This window comes from Corythoichthys intestinalis, chromosome 6, assembly GCF_030265065.1.
Source record: "Corythoichthys intestinalis isolate RoL2023-P3 chromosome 6, ASM3026506v1, whole genome shotgun sequence".
NCBI lineage: Eukaryota > Metazoa > Chordata > Actinopteri > Syngnathiformes > Syngnathidae > Corythoichthys > Corythoichthys intestinalis.
This window is the reverse complement of record NC_080400.1, coordinates 1,308,954-1,326,494: the sequence shown is the minus strand read 5'-3', so window position 1 is coordinate 1,326,494 and position 17,541 is coordinate 1,308,954. Positions and strand designations below refer to the sequence as shown.

Sequence of the window (17,541 nt, the reverse complement as noted above, 5' to 3'; positions counted from 1 at the left end):
GAAATGAATGGGAACAGTTTTTGGCAAATTTGGGGGGAACAGTACATTTTGGCCAAATCCTGTATACAACTTTTATGCCCATTGCAATCCTGGAATTTTTGATGTGCAAATTATGCGATTTTGGTCCCAAAAATTTTTGGGACAAGATACATTTTGAAACTTTTTTTTTTTTTTTAAACATGTGGCAAAATCCATTTTGACACATTACAAAAAAAAGCCACATGGCAAAATCCATTTTGACACATGGCAAAAAAATGCCAAATGGCAAAAAAATGACTGCCACATGGCAGTAAAAATGGCACATGGCAAAAAAAAAAAATATATGCCACATGGCAAAATGCATTTTTCCACATGGCCAAAAAAAAGCCACAAACCAAAATCCATTTTGGCCAAATAGCCCAAAAAAAGACCACAAACCAAAATCCATTTTGCCACATGGCAATAAAAATGCCACATGGCAAAATCCATTTTGACACATGGCAAAAAAAAAAAAAAAAAGACCCATGGCAAAATCCATTTTGTAACATTGCAAAAAATGACACATAGCAAACTCAATTTTGCAACATAGCAATAAAAATGCCAAATGGCAAAATCCATTTTGACACATGGCAAAAAAAATGAATAAAAAAAATTGGCACATGCCAAAATCCAATTTGCCACATGGCAAATACCACTTTTCGTTCTCGGCCCTGCTGTGAATTGGGGGCATTTTGGGGGGCACTTCTTGTTGATATGGCGTCACTTGAGTGGGAATTCAATCGGAGTGAATGGAAGTTTTTGTGCCATTGAATCAATGGTGAGTAGGGTCATTGGAAATGAATGGAAATTTTTGCCCATTAGAAACGAATGGGTACATTTTGGGTCAATTTTGGCCGAACCGTAAGTTTATAAGCAATAACTGTATAGAACTATTGTGCCCCTTAGTGCCCAGGACTTTTTTATGTAAAAATGATGTGATTTGGACAAACATTGTAGGACAAGTCCCCCCCCCCCCCCCCCCAAAAAAAATCTGCATTATGGGGAAAACACTCATTTTTGGGGTGTCAAACAAAAGCAAGCCCGTGTCACATGAGAATTCCACCAGTGTGTCAATGGGTCAAACGGTTTTGGTTGGGAAGAAACGCAATTGAAGAAAAAAAAAAAAAGAATATTATAACATGCAAAGCTACCATCAATTATAAATGAATGACAAAAAACATTGAGAACTCCTCTATGTGCTCCCAATAAGAAACGAACAAACTGCAATCCCGCATATAATACCATATAGACACTTTGTTGGTTTAACATTCCGACCCGTTGCCGTCAAATCACAGCCAACTAATTGAACGGACTAAACAAGCTTATCTCAGCGATATAACACGTTTCAGTGTAAACAGCTCTCGTATCATCTGGCGTTCTCCTTCCCACTTAAAAAGCCCAAGTCATCATTTTCCCAGATAAATGGCTCCACGCCTAACCGGGATCCAATTTAGTGTAAAACTAGCCTGATAAACGACCTGCGAGGGCGTCTTCCTCCACCGTGACTTTTATTGTGAGCGCAGATAAGACGCCGGCAGCTGATAAATGCCGGCGTACGCCGAGCTTAGGCGGAGAGCGAAGAAAAACAGCCATTAGCGACAACGGCTCGCACTCTCTGGCGCTCGCAGTTTGCCACAGGGCACGTCATCGCAATTGGAAGTGGCACATGCAAAGATGGCGAGCGGGAGGAAGGCTGGGTGGGGGGTTGGCGAGCCAAATGAAATACTAAAGGAGGCGAGGGTGCTGCACGCTAGAACAAAAGAAGACAAACATGGCGGCGGCGGAGAGAAGATGGCGGCCGCCGGAGTCGACCCGCGCCATGGAAAGGTCACCCTCAGTCGGGCTGAAAAGGTCAAGCTGGGGAGGGGGGGTGATGATTCAAGGATGGAAAAAGGTTGAACATTTGCCCGTTTATAATGCTGTAAGCTAAGCACACGATGCTAATACTGTGCAAATGCATGAGGAAAATTTCATATTTAACTAGAAAATGTCATTTCTGGAGGAACTGCGATGTTAGGGTCACGTTCTGCTGATTTCAGGTCACTTCCTGTTGATTTGGAGACATTTCAGGGTCACTCCCTGCTGATATCAGGACATTTCCTGTTGATATTTTGACATACATAGCCATCCATGGCATGGACGTATGTACATGGCTGTCGATGGAATCCAAGTACATTGGCATCAATAGAATCGACATATATGGCCGTCATTGGCATGGACTTACACGGCCGTCAATGGCAAGGATATACTGTACATGGCTGTCAAAGGAATCCAAGTCCATTGGCATCAATAAAATCTACATAAATGGCCGTCATCGGCATGGATGTACATGGCCGTCGATGGCAAGGACCGCCAATGGGTTTTCCCATTGACTGTGTATCAAATACTTGTTCTCCCCACTGTACATGTACTGTCAATGGCAAGGATGTACACGGCGGTCAATGGAATCCAAGTACATTGGCATCATTAGAATCGACATGTATGGCTGTCATTGGCATGGCATATATGGCCGTCAATGGCAAGGATGTACATGGCTGCCAATGGCATGGAGGTACATTGGCGTCAATGGCATGGACGCACATGGCTGTCAATGGAATCTAAGTACATTGGCATCAATAAAATTGACTTTTCCTGACCGTCAATGGCATGGATGCACATGGCAGTCGATGGCAAGGATGTACATTGCTGTCAATGGCATGGACGTAAATTGGTGCCAATGGCATGGAGATACATAGCTGTCAATGGAATCCAAGTACATTGGGATCAATAGAATCGACTTTTCTTGGCCGTCATTGGCATGGACGTACTAGTACATGACCGTCAATAGCGAGGATGTACATGGCCGTCAATGGCATGGATGTACTTCAAACTGCTGCACACGGACGCGCAAAAGTGCATGAAACCTCCAATTTGCCGATGTAGTATGCATTCCCAATGTGCAGGTGGCACCACCTAAAAAAATTATTACTTCTGTGTCCTAACTCCCGCGGCTGATGGAGCGTAACACCTTCCATTCTGTTGTTTCCTCTGTTGTCCACAGCACGTACAACTTGGCAGGGGAGCGCATTTAGCCGCTAGGCTAAAAGCCCAGGCTAGTAGCCGCCAGCGCAATCTTTTGAAGGCATCAGGAGGGAGGTTTCACATGGAAGGCGAACAACGAGCTAGAGCTGCTAGCCTGGGCTTTTGGCATAGCGGCCAAGCGCGCTCGACGGCCGAGCCGGATGCGCCACGCCTGACCTGGAAGAGGGGAACGGATCGCATCGTGTGTTACATCTATATAGATTTGGTCTCACTTTAGTCGCTGTGTTACGCTGTTAGTTTGTTAGCTAGCCATGTGTGTCATTTTGCCTTTTTATCCGACCTATATTTCTCCTTTTATAATGAAGCCTTAGCAACTTTTTGCCATTACGTATTTAATTTTCCATACACAGAATTTTAGGGCTCCCCATCCTGTCAATTTTTTTTTTTTTTTTTTTTTGATTAGCGTTTCTTTGGCGCCCTGCACAGCCCAAATCGTTTGACCGTCTGTCAACATTTTAACACAAAAATGATCAGAAATTTTGTGCAATGCAGGGATTTTTTTCAAATGACCACCCCAAAGTTTTCCTTTGCCCATGAATGCTGTTTACTCCCCCCCCCACCCCACCCCCACCCCCCAAAAAAGGTACCTAGTCCTACAGTTTTTGACGAAATCGCATAATTTGCAAATCAAAAATTCCAGGATGTTAAGGGACATAAAAGTTGGGTACAGAATTTGGCAAAAATATACAATTCCCCAGCCATGTAATGCTGTTTACTCCCCCCCCCCCCCCAAAAAAAGGTACCTAGTCCTACAGTTTTTGACGAAATCGCATAATTTGCAAATAAAAAATTCCAGGATGTTAAGGGACATAAAAGTTGGGTACAGAATTTGGCAAAAATATACAATTCCCCCTAAAACTCCCCCAAAACTGTCCCATTCATTTCTAACGGGATGCATTGACAGCCATGTACGTCCAAATTTCCCATTCATTTTCCATGGCAGGAAATTTTAGGTCCTTGTTGTTTTTGACCATTTACCATTACAGCCCATTAACCTTAAACTGGCACCCAAGTAAGTCCACGCCATATACAGCCATGTACGTCCAAATTTCTCATTCATTTTCAATGGCAGAAAAACCTGTGTGGTTGTGATTTTTGACCAAAACTTACCATTACAGCCCATTGACATTAAACTGGGGCCCAAGTAAGTCCATGCCATTGACAGCCATGCACGTTCAAATTTCTTATTAATTTTCAATGGCAGAAAAACCTAAGTTGTTGTGATTTTTGACCAAAACTTACCATTGGAGCCAATTGGGATTGAACTGGTGCCTAAGTAAGTTAATGCCATTGACAGCCATGTACGTCCAAATTTCCCTTTCCTTTTCAATGGCAGAAAAACCTGTTTGGTTGTGATTTTTGACCAAAACTTACCATTACAGCCCATTGGCATTCAACCGGCACCCATGTAAGTCCATGCCATCGACGGCCATGGATGTCCAAATTTCCCATTCGTTTTCAATAGCAGAAAAAACTGTGTGGTTGTGATTTTCGACCAAAACCTATCATTACAGCCCCTTGAAATTATACTGGCGCCCAAGTAAGTCCATGCCATTGATGGCCATGTACATTCAAATTTCACATTCATTTTCAATGGCAGAAAAACCTGTGTGGTTGTGTTTTTCGACCAAAACTTACCATTACAGCCCATTGACATTCAACTGGGGCCCAAGTAAGTCCATGCCATCGACGGCCATGTACGTCCAAATTTCCCATTCGTTTTAATAGCAGAAAAACCTGTGTGGTTGTGATTTTTGACCCAAACTTACCATTACAGCCCATTGACATTTTACTGGCGCCCAAGTAAGTCCATGCCATTGATGGCCATGTACGTTCAAATTTCACATTCATTTACAATGGCAGAAAAACCTGTGTGGTTGTGTTTTTTGACCTAAACTTACCCTTACAGCCCATTGACATTCAACTGGGGCCCAAGTAAGTCCATGTCATTGAATGACTTGAAATGACCTGATCTCAACAGGACGTGTCCCCGAAATGTCCCTAAATCAACAGAAGGTGACCTGATGGAGCTGTATATACCACAGCAAATTCTCATCGTAATTTCTCCAGAAATGGCAGTTTCTAGTTGTTGTACAATGTTCCCATTTCCCACGACTGTAAAATTTTGCCATCCTCACCATTCTGTTGATTCTCACAAAGTCTTCGGGGGTCTTGGCCCAAGCCGGCAATTCCACGTCGCCCACCGTGACGCCGTCCTCCCGCGTTCCCAGACGGAAACCGTTGGCGTTGACCAACATCTCCGGCAGGTAGAAGAACTCCGGGATCAGCTCCTGCAAGAACGAGAACGAAAGAAGGTGAAAGGTTAAAACAAACACAGAAAACAGCACAACGTCAAAAGTGAGAAGTGCTGTATTTTTTTTTAACACTTATTATTGGACTGAAAGGTGTTAGCGTGTTAAATTGAAGTGGAAGTGAGTCATTGCAGTTGTTGTTGAATGTGACAGCGGAAGGAGCGCCAACAGCAGCTGCTGGAATCCCATGCATTTAAATACAACCTGATGATTGACACGTTTGGAATACGCGCTACCGGCCCTTTAAGAAAAGGTGGGACCGGCATTTCGTTTCTCATCTGCGGTTTTGTGCGTGCGTGAGAGGATGAGTTGAACATTGATGCAATCATGCGTATGCACATTAGTAATGTTCACACGTGTGAAGATTTGATGGATGCGGACAAAAGTATTGGGACAGGTAGTTGTCAGATTCAGAAGATTTTTTAGTTGGAATTCAATGGTTTTTGTGTATTTTTTGGCCTTAAATGGTCATGTATTGCTATGAGTATCGTATAAATATAACAGTTCATATAAATGACGTGGTGAAAAATATAGCGTTGTTTCAAACAAAATCAGACATTGTAAGCAGCTACTCATGGCTTGAGTATTCTTTTCATCAAATACTTTTTAATAATATTTAATATTAATCATACTTTACTAAACCTAATAAATAACCACAATGGGAGTAAATCAAACTCCCATGTGATACTTTTTTTTGAGTAAACTTTTACTTGAGTAATGTTATCTTGAAGTGACGCTACTCTTCCTCTATTCAAATTTTTGGCGACTCTGCTTGACACTAGTTTGGAGTGGGTGTATTCATCACATCAACGACCTGTTTGTGTGCCCGCTCGCAAACATTGTCCGTTGATGAGGGGGCGGCCAAGGTGTTGTTTCCGTCAGACTCGAGGTCACGTCGTGAGGGGCTCACTGCTCGCGCTCGTTACTGCTAGAGGTTAATGAAGGAGAGACCCCACAAAACAAGAGGGCTTTTTTTTAATCAGGCGTCCCCTGCCGGACTCTCGCCTAGGCTGTTTTAACAGGAGTAAAATATACTTTATTAGAAACGATCGCATGAGATCCAATAGAAGGAATTTGACCATTAAAAATCAATCTTTTTTTGTTGGAATTTTTTTCCCGATTTAAACTCACAAATTCATTTATTCATATTCTGAACTACTTATCCTCACAAGGATGGCAGGGGGTGCTGGAGCTTATGCTAGCTTACTATGGGCAGTAGGCAGGGTACACCCTGAATTGGTTGCCAGCCAATCACAAGCAGACCAGCAACCATTCACGCGCACAATCACACCTAGGGACAATTTTAGAGAGACAGTGAGAACGAAAAGTGGTATTTAGCAAATGGCAGTTTTTAAAGCATATGGCAAAATGGCTTTTGGCACATGGCAGTTGTTTTTTTTTTTTTTGGCATATGGCAAAATGGCTTTTGGCACATGGCAGTTTTTTTTTTTTTTGGCATATGGCAAAATGGCTTTTGGCACATGGCAGTTTTTTTTTTTGCATATGGCAAAATGGCTTTTGGAATATGGCTTTTGTTTGGCATATGGAAAAATAGCTTATGGCAGTTTTTTTTTTTTTTTTGCATATGGCAAAATGGCTTTTGGAATATGGCTTTTGTTTGGCATATGGAAAAATAGCTTTTGGCAGACGTTTTTTGTTTTTTGTTTTTTGTTTTGCTATATGGCAAAATGGCTTTTGGCACATGGCATTTTTTTGACAAATGACTTTCTTGGTATAGGGCAAAATAGCTTTTGGCATATGGTAGTTTTTTTTTTTTTTTTTAGTTATTTGGAAAAATGGCTTTTGTAATTTGCTATTTTTTGGGGTATATGGCAAAATGGCCTTTGACATATAACATTATTTTGGGTATAAGGCAAAATAGCTTTTGGCGTATGGCATTTTTTGGGGATATGGCATTTTTTTGGCATATGGCAAAATGGCTTATGGCACATGGCAGTTTTTTTTTTTTTTTTTTTGGTACATGGCAAAATGGCTTTTGGAATTGGGCATTTTTTGGGGTATATGGCAAAATGGCCTTTGGCATATAACATTGTTTTTGGTATATGACAAAATGACTTTTAGCATATGGCATTTCTTTTTTTAAATAGATTTTTTGGTATATGGCAAAATGGCTTTTGGCGTATGGCATTTTTTGGGGATATGGCAAAATGGCCTTTGGCATATAACATTGTTTTTTGTATATGGCAAAATGGCTTTTGGCATATGGCAAATTTTGGGCATACTGCAAAACACCTTTGAGATATGGCTTTTTTTTTTGCATATAGCAAAATGGCTTTTGGCCTATAGCATTTTTTGACAAATGGATTTTTTGGCATATGGCAAAATAGCATTTGGCAGACAGTAGTTTTTTTTTGTAATATGGCAAAATGGCTTTTGGCATATGACATTTTTTTTGACAAATGGTTTTTGTATGGCGTATGTCAAAATAGCTTTTGGCAGATGTTATTTTTATTTCTTTTTTTTTTTTTTGTATGGCAAAATCACTTTTGGCATTTTTTGGGCATATGGGAAGATGGCTTTTGGCATATGGCATTTTGGGGGGTAAATGGCAAAATGGCTTTTGGCATATAACATTTTTGGGGGGATATGGCAAAATGACTTTTGGCGTATGGCATTTTTTTGAAAAATGGCTTTTTTAGTATATGGCAACATGGCTTTTGGCACATGGCATTTTTTTTTTAAATGGCATTTTTTTGGCATATGGCAAAATTGCTTTTGGCATATGGCATTTTTAGCAGGCCATGCACATCCATGCCATTGACGGCCATGAAAATCCAAATTTCCCATTCATTTTGAATGGCAGAAATACGTGTGGTTGTGATTTTTGACCGCACACTTACTACTACAACGTTTTTCTGCCATTAGCCATAAACTCACCCCAAGTATTCGACCACAATTGAAAACGCACAATAAACAGTACAAAAGGTATTATATACAGGTGTTGCCTCTGTGGATTCTTCACAAGCAACAAATTTCCTCTCTCTCACTCACTCGGCTGCGCGACTTCTTGAGAGCAAATGCGCTCTTCGTGTGTACGCATACACTCTTCTTCGTGTGCGCCAATACATTCTTCTTGGTGTGTATATGCGCGCTTATTCGCGTGTGGAAGTACTACCTGCTCTATGCTTCCTCCGTCAAAATAAAAGCATGCATCACAAAACAAAAGTTAAAAAAAAAAAAAAACAGATAGGAGACAAAATAGCGGACAGCACTCCAGCATCGTAAAGTCAAAATCAAATAAGTCGGTTACGTCATAGCCCGGGAAGTACGTGCACATCGGAATATAACATATAGGATTGTATTGTTGACACTGAATAATAATAAAAGCTAACCAAAGAATTAGGGACAACTTTTTCTATGACTCCCCTCAAAAACGGAATTATTAATATTTCCTGTATTGTATTCACAATGGACATGACTACAATAAAGAAGCGAGCACGTGCCACGCGTGAAAACAAAGGCCGCCGCTTACATTGCAGCGCGCGTGCTATTTGTTAACAACGTGTGGCACGAGTGCGGCTGGCAGAAGGAGAGGAGAACCTCTGTCCCGACATGGAAAAAGAGTGCATTTGAAGAGTGCTCTTGTCATTAATGCTTTATTAATTGCCCGCGGCTGGAAAAGGGATGACACTTTGAGGTCAGCGCCTACTCCTCCTGCTGCGAGCGTGCGTGCGAGCGAGAGAGGCAAAATGGAGGCAAATCAGCAGGCTTCAGCGCTTTTTCTCTGTTTTTTTCCTTCTAGAAGCGCTTGGCTCTTTGTTTAAGATCTCCCGATACTAGCACGTTTTTTTTGTCTTTCAAGATGATGAAAATGTGGATTTTTTTTCCCGTGTCGAGGGTATTCCTATACGAAGGCTTCTATGTTCAGGCAAGGGATTAATATTGAATAGAATATGGAAGCGTGCCGCCAAAATAGCCAAAAATATCAGGTACACTGTTTAATGTACTTTTTGGAGTACAGTGTATAGACCAGGGGTCGCGTTAACCGGAAATTTTCCGTCGTTGACCGGTTTTTTAAAACGGTGACGGAAAAAACTGAAGTCCGTCAGTCATTTTGACAGGTTGCAATTCACACCCCAGACCACAGGGTGGCACATTAATTAGCTATTGTCTCTCTTAACGCATGACGTTGTTGGCTATTCTGTCAGAATATTGTAGCGTAACCGGGGTCTGGCGGCGGCACCGTGATTGACACATCAACGCGAGGTTCTTATTGGTGCACCCGGTGTGCCAGCGCGTGATCCTTATGTCTTCCTTCCCCTTCCGTTTCCGCCTGTTTACCATTGAAGTCAATGGCGGTGGAATCGAAGTTGGAAGGTCTTTATACAAGATCCCGGGAATGTTATTTTGATGTAGGCGGGTGGAGAACCAAGCCAAGGCCTCCATGCTTCGTACCATGTCGATTTCCAAACCATGGGTGCTCGTACTCGTCATAAGGAGATGGACAAAACCAGTGTTGTTAATTTTACTTTAAAAAGGTAATTAATTACAGTTACAAATTACTTCTCCCAAAAAGTAATTGCGTTAGTAACTCAGTTACCTGAATGTAAGAGTAATTAGTTACTTGGCAAAGTAACTAGTGATAATTTTTTTTTTTTTCTCAAAAAAAACAAACAACAACAACAAAAACAAAAAAACAGGTCACACAATGTGAAGTTTAAAGGATTTGGGGGACAATTGGCCCTAGCCCAATTCTTTACCCTCCACTTAACTAGACACAAGGGTATTGCGATAACTAGCTAGTAACCTTTGCTATGTGTGGAAGTCATTTAAAGTTGTGAATCAATCATTAAAGTTGTTAAAATTTCTCCCGTTATTGCATTAGTTCCCTTCTGTCTACTTTAAACATGTGTAAGCTTTAAAACTGTTTCATCATTTAAAGATAGATTTAAGTTAAGATTTTGCCGATTTAGGAGCATTTTAGATGAAAAAAAAATTACTTAGGTTCGCTAGGAAGGATCTCTACATCAGGGCCTTCCTGAGAGGTCTACTGCTTTAAGATGGCGGCTGTTTACAAACGCATGTAGTCCTTAAAACATGTTGGCAATGCAGCAGTGTCTGTCATTTGCATCTAGTTCTATAATATGATATCTACCGTGTCATGTGGGTGTAGTTTGTCGGCTATGGCTGCAGTCAGGTATTATTGGAGCCACCCAGCATCGCAGTTGCAACGGCGTCTTCCCCACTCCTGCTCTGCTCTCGTCTCCGTGAGTCCGTTTCTCTCAGACTTTTTTTAATTCAACCAACTTAGTAACGCATAGTAACGCACGCCTTTCCCGCCTCAGTAACGGTAACGGCGTTGCCAAGATGAGAAAAGTAATTAATTAGATTACTCATTACTGAAAAAAATAACACCGTTAGTAACGCCGTTATATTGTAACGCCGTTATTAACAACACTGGACAAAACTGACAGCTCCTGCAGTCATGCCCCCGCTGTTATGGAAGGTAATGTGCTCTAAAAATACGAAACCTAAAATCTGGCGCATGAAACGACTTGTTGCCTTTGCTATTGATATTACGATGATGATTGTAATTACGAAGTTTAATCATTTTTACAACAACTAGCTTCTGCTACTGCTGCTAGCCGCCTGTTGCTAATCGTGTTTGAATGCACCGCATATATCCAAGTGTTACAAGTTTTTATTCGTTTGTTTACAGCTGGGAAATGCTGTTATAAAAGAGAAGACAACTTGACTTGTACGTTGATGGACTTATATCGAACATATATAGTTTGCGTTCCACAATGATGATGACAGCTCGACTCCCGGGAGAGGCCGAGAGAGGCAGGAATTGTGACAGACGGTGGTTCGCCGAGATCGCCGTGATCCAACTACGAACTTGTGAACGGTAGCATTTTTAAATATATGCTATTGGAGCTGGAATTACCGAAGAGGAGAGCGAGATGGACTGCTGTAATTCGACAAGAAATCGGGGCACCAAACGATCACCACAGACTATGTAGTAGTCATTTTATATCTGGTAAGATGCATTTAATATATATTTAGAAGATTTTGGGCTGACAACCACAATTAAGATCATTGTGTGACGTTGGTGATTGGGGTCTATATGGTTGCCTCTTTTTCTTTGGGAGTGGAGTTGTTTTGTTGGTGTTGTTGGCGGTAAGCAGAGTAAAAAGAGGGAGAAAAATACAACTTCAGTGTCTAATTTTTCGCCGCCAAGCAAGCGTTACAAAATTAAAAATGAATGAAAACTAAATACTATTGAATATATCATCATTATCATTTTAAAAATTTCAGTGACTGGTAAAAATAGATTATGACCGGATTTTTATGACCCTGTCAGTCAAAATGACAGACAACGAAAATGTCTAGCGCAACCTCTGGTATAGACAAATACTTTTATGTCTTTTTTTGAACTGTGTGGCTTTAAAATTGAAGCAGCTATTGAAGCATAAATAGCTAGCATAAATAGTATATGCAATGTTATGTAGGCTAATGGGTACAGTGTCGCCATCGGCGCAGCTTTAATTTTGAAGCAGCTAATGTATTGATATTTATGTGCAAGCTAGCATAATATCTATGCTAGTTATGGGCTAACTAGCAAAATGTTATGTTAGTTATTCCATTAAAAAAAAAAAAAAAATCATAACTAACATAAAAGTACGGTACTGGCATCAGTGTGGCTTTAATATTGAGGCAGCTAATGTATGAATGGGCTAACTATCATAATATAGGGTGACCAAACGTCCTCTTTTGCCCGGACAAGTCCTACTTTCACGTAGTATCCTCGTCGTCCGGGCGGGTTTTATAAATTCATAAAAATGTCCGGTTTTTATGATTTTTCACAGGACCAATTTGAAGAGAATCCCTTCAGCCGCTGTCTGGCAGCGCCTGTCTGCGATGTCGTGGCCCCTAGTAGTAGGGAGGGAAGAAGTAGTTCTTCTTGTTTTTGTTGGCAGTTTACCCCTATCATTAGGCATTACCGCCATCTACTGGGTTGACGATTTGGCCACAACGCCTGCCCAGTTGTTAAGTTTTTTACGATAAATACGTAAACAATGGCAGCTGTTGACTTCTTTCGGAGCTTTGACTGTAAAATCCCGTTCGGTGTCGCATCGTTGCGCGTAGCCGATGATTGTAAACTTTTATAGCAAAGTTTGATTTTTGCCTCAGCTAGCTATCAGTAAGCTAAACCGCGCTCGGCATTATGGGAAACGTAGTTTTGAACTGCTACGTTTGGAAACACGCTGGTTGAATAGTTTGTCAGTTTATTTTGGGTTTTGTTTGTGTGCAATTTAGAACATTAAATGAGAATATCATTTGAATGGGAATAACAATTTGTGAAGGACAGTTGTCGTGATAGTAATTTATAAAAATGTTTAGTTGGCACATAGCCTACTGTGTGTATGTGTATTGACTGGACTACATTTCTATATATATATATATATATATATATATATATATATGTATATATATATACATATATATATTTTAAGTCATTATTTTTTTTTTATACTGCCTTTTTCCATCCAGAGTGAGGGGCACACTATAAATATATTAAAGTGATATAGGCATCTTTGAGTGAACTTCGTGTAAAATTCAAGTATCTTGATGCCGGGCTGAGCCTGGGCTGAGTGTCCTCTTTTTTAGAAATCAAAATATGGTCACCCTATGTTAGTTATGCTAGTTTTTATGGGCAAAGTAGCGTAACATTTACACTAGTTAGCGTAATAACATAAATGTTATGCTGGCTAGCACATACAGTAGATAACCATACTTTAGCTGCTTCAATACTAAAGCCCCACCAATACCGATACTCTACACGTAGCGTAGCGTAACGTAACGTACATAGCATTTATGGTAGTTAGTTCATAAATAGATAAAAATATCCATAGATTGCTACGACGAAGCTGCAATGCTACCACAACACTTATGCCACTAAAGCTAGCATTAAACTAGCCACAACTGGTTCAACAGATTTGAAACGACTTGAAATTTGAGTGGCCATTTCAAAGAGGCCTCACCTTGACGTCTGTGGGGTCTCGCTGGCAGTTCCCCCATGATCGGGCGATGGAGGAAAAGATGCGATCCGGGTGGTCAAATTTGTTGTTGTTGGCGCTGAGAAACAAGCTAGTGAACGGCTCCTGAAAAAAACACAGAAAACAGTTTTTTCCCGCCATTTTTTAGTGACTAATTTTACTGTATTTTATGAATGAATGTTGATTCGCTGCCACCCTCCCGCCTCAAACGGATTGGACCTCTACTAGTGATAAAACCATTCCAATTCAGAGCAGAAGGATGAAAATAGACCGTTTTTCCCTTTATTACTTGTATAGAAAAATTTTGCGGAATGATCGAAAATTGCTGTATCGCCATATCGTTAGATCACCGTTGTGAGCTACCCAGAGCTTCCCACCTTTAGACTCTATCGCCGTCAATAGCGGCCAATGAATTGCCACGATCCAACAGCCGCGAGTCCAATCTGGGCGCTGTCAGAGAAGCTCCTCAGTTGATCAGCGACCCTCGCTACTAATGATGGGGAGGACTTCCACAAACAACATCCTCCAGTAAATGAGGACCCGAGTAAGCGTGATGGACACATCTGCGAGGCTGAAACACACCAAGCCGTCACGCCAGCCCGCGCTTCTCCTCCATCCCCTGTAAATCATTACCCAGCCACTCTTTATTTAGCGCGCATATGCCGCTTTACTGGCCTGTGAAATGTGGTTTTTGGGGGGAGCGCCGCTGATGGAGACGTAACAGCATCATCGGGCCTGACAGGTGACGAAGACGCTAAGTGCGGAATGGCAAGGGGAGGGGAGGAGAGGATGACGTCGGCGAGACTTCGTCAATCGCCGTTTTGAGTTGTGAAATTTTTAAAGTTGGTTATTAGGGAACGTGAATATAATATATACTGTATTATATTGAATATTAAATGGAAGGGTTACAAGTAATCCAACATGAAATTGATTGTTTTGTATGTTTAAAAAAAGAAAAAAAAAATGTCAATTTTTCCATTATGTGACGAGGTTTTTTTTCTATTTTTGTTCCATTTAATTATTTATTCTCTTGTTTTTCATTTTAGTATTATTTTAAAAATGTTTTCAACAATTGTAATAATTACCACATTTTCTAAAAAATATATAATTTCATTCCCATTATTTTTTTAAACATTATTTGCATAATTCTATTTTTCTATTCTATTCTCTTCTTTTTGTGATGTTCATCATCATCGTCAAAAAAAAAAAAAAAAAAAAACCCGGCCCCAATATGACATTAGTGGTTTGTTTATTATTATTATTATTATTATTATTATATTTTTATTCTTTACAATTACTTATTTTGTTATATTTTGGGCCTTTTTTTTTCAAGTTTTTTTTTTCTATTTTTGTTTATTGATTTTTTTCAGTTGTTTTTCATTAATTTTAGTATTTTTTAAAAATGTTTTTATTAATGCATGATTTTTTGGTGGTTGTCATCATCAATAAATAAATAAATAAAAAGAAAATCAAATCAAAATAATACCCCCCCCATTTGACATCAGTGATGTTTGTTATTATTGATTTTTTTTTCTTAATTTTTTAAAATTTAGTTTTCCTTTTCAATTACTCATTTTGTTATTTTCTATTTAGCTTTCATTTATCGATTTTTTCCCCCATTTGTTTTTTAAAATATATTGAATTTTTTTCCAACAATAGTTTAAATCACCAAATGTTCTAAAAAAAAAACTAATATAAAAAATTATTCCCATTTATTTTTTTACATTTTTTGAAAGTCAATTCACACTGTATTTAATACTTTTATTATTTTTTTAAAAACATTTTTATTGTTTTTTTTTCCATTGCTGTTTCTTCTGTCTTCTTTAAAAAAAAAAAAAAAAAAAAAAAAATCTAATAAAAATGAACCTCATTTCCCCCAATTTTCATTCCTTCATCTAGACTTTTAAAGCAACACTTGGTATCTTTTCAGTTTGGGTCGATTTTAGCAACGCCGGTGGACAAAAGAGGTAGTGTTTTGCCTTAAGGAAGACTGTTTCCCATGAGGACCAGCGCACACTTGCACGGTGTCGTAAAATCATCAATCAATCAAAAATCAATCTCGCGGTCCCCTGCAGATGGATTAATCAAGACTGCTGTGAACGAATCCAGGTGTGGCTAAACAATAGCATATGACGGTTAGCAAATGTGTGGCTTAGTGTGGTTAACCCCACCCCACCCTCCACCAAACTGAAAATATATCAATATACATTATATAGTCAGTAGCTAGTATAAAGTCAGTAGTCCTGGTGTCAATCAATTTGTCAGTCAACTCACCATCCTGATGAGCCAGTGCAGCGCCGATGCGGCGGTGGAACCGTAGCGTCGATAGTGCCATGGCGGCATCTTGTCGTCTGCCCACGACTCAAAGCGCTCGGCGAAGAAGGCAGCCCGCTTGGGGTTGAGCGCGCCCACGGGCTGTACCCAAAAACACCAACAGTTAACTCAATTTTATTTCTATAGTCCTATATCACAACAAGGTTGTCTCAAAGGGCTTTACAGAGTTAATTTGACACACAGTCAGATATAGTAGATGAATGAAATGAGTTCATGTCCTGGGCATCCCCCATCCTTAGACCCTCCATGGCGGCAAGGAAAAACTCCAAAAACCCAGTGGGAAAAGAGAAACCTTGGAGACATTTCAGGTTCAATTCCTGTTCATTTTGGGCATTTCGGATTCACTTCCTATTCATATAAGAGGGTATTTTGGGGCATTTCAGGGTCACTTCATGTTGATTTTAGGGCATATAAGACTGTAGATAACGGGTAACCTCCTGTTCATTTTTGGGCATTTCAGGTTCACTTCCTGTACATAATGGGTTACTTCCTGTTGATACGTTGGGATTTCATGGTTACTTCCTCTTGATTTGGGGTCATTTCGGGTTCACTTCCTGTACATATTGGGTCAATTTCTGTTGATATGACGGGATTTGGGTTCACTTCCTGTGTAAACAGTGGTATGAAAAAGTATCTGAACCTTTTGGAATTTCTCACATTTCTCCATAAAATCACCATCAAATTTGATCTGATCGTTTGCAAAATCACACAGATGTAAAAACAGTGTCTGCTTTTTTAAACTAAAAACACCCAAACATTTATAGGTTTTCATATTTTAATGAGGACAGCATGCAAACGATTACAGAAGGGGCGGAATTATGTAAGTGAATCCTCTGCCTAAGGTGACTTAAAGTGCAATTGTAACCAATCTTACCAAACAATTTAAGCCCAATCAATGATTTCTGATGTGCATCATAGCTCAGTCAAAAGAGTTGTCTGAAGTACTACGATAAAGGATTGTTAATTTGCAAAAAGCTGGAAAAGGGTACAAAACCATCTCCAAAAGTCTGGATGCTCATCAATCAACAGTCAGAGATGTTGTCTACAAATGGAGAGAGTTTGGCACTGTTGCTTCTCTCCCAAGGAGTGGCCGTCTACCGAGAGTTCAGCGCAGAATACTCAGAGAGGTAAAAAAAAAAAAACATCCAGTGTCTGCTAAAGACTTACGGAAATCACTGGCACAGTCCAATATCTCCACTACATGTAAAGCTATGTCCAAGAATGGTGTTCATGGGAGGAATCCACGGAGGAAGCCACTACTGTCTAATTAAAACAATGCTGCTCGTTTGATGTTCACACTTGGCACTTGGACACTCCACAGAAATTTTGGCAAAATGTTTTGTGGACTGATGAAACCAAAGTAGAATTGTTTGGGAGTAACACACAATCTCTTGTGAGGAGGAAAAAATGGAACAGCTCACTAACATCAACACCTCATCCCCACCGTGCAGAATGGTGAAGGGAAAATCATTGATTTGGGGCTGTTTTGCTTCCTCAGGGCCTGGACAACTGGCAATCATTAATGGAAGAATGAATTCAAACGTTTTGCAGGAAAACTTGAGGCCATCTTTCAGACAGTTGGAGCTAAAAAGAGGATGGGTGCTGCAACAACACAACGATCCAAAACACAGAAGTAAATCAACTTCAGAATGGTTTCAGAAGAACATAATACATGTTCTTGAGTGGCAAAGTCATAGTCCAGACTTGAACCCCATCGAGATACTGTGGCATGACCTAAAGACAGTGATTCATGCCAGTCATCCCAAGAATCTGAC

General features: G+C 40.1%; 1 protein-coding gene across 2 annotated transcripts in view; it reads right to left on the bottom strand.

The window, feature by feature from the left end:
- LOC130917406 (neurobeachin-like) overlaps window positions 1-17,541 on the bottom strand; it is a 572,897-nt gene that overhangs the window by 65,792 nt on the left and 489,564 nt on the right. For both annotated transcript variants that reach the window (XM_057838766.1, XM_057838767.1), the window contains 3 exons: window positions 15,707-15,847; window positions 13,418-13,537; window positions 5,238-5,390 (listed from right to left, as the gene is read on the bottom strand). In XM_057838766.1, coding sequence (XP_057694749.1) covers window positions 5,238-5,390; window positions 13,418-13,537; window positions 15,707-15,847 — 414 coding nt within the window. The remainder of the gene's footprint in view (window positions 1-5,237; window positions 5,391-13,417; window positions 13,538-15,706; window positions 15,848-17,541) is intronic.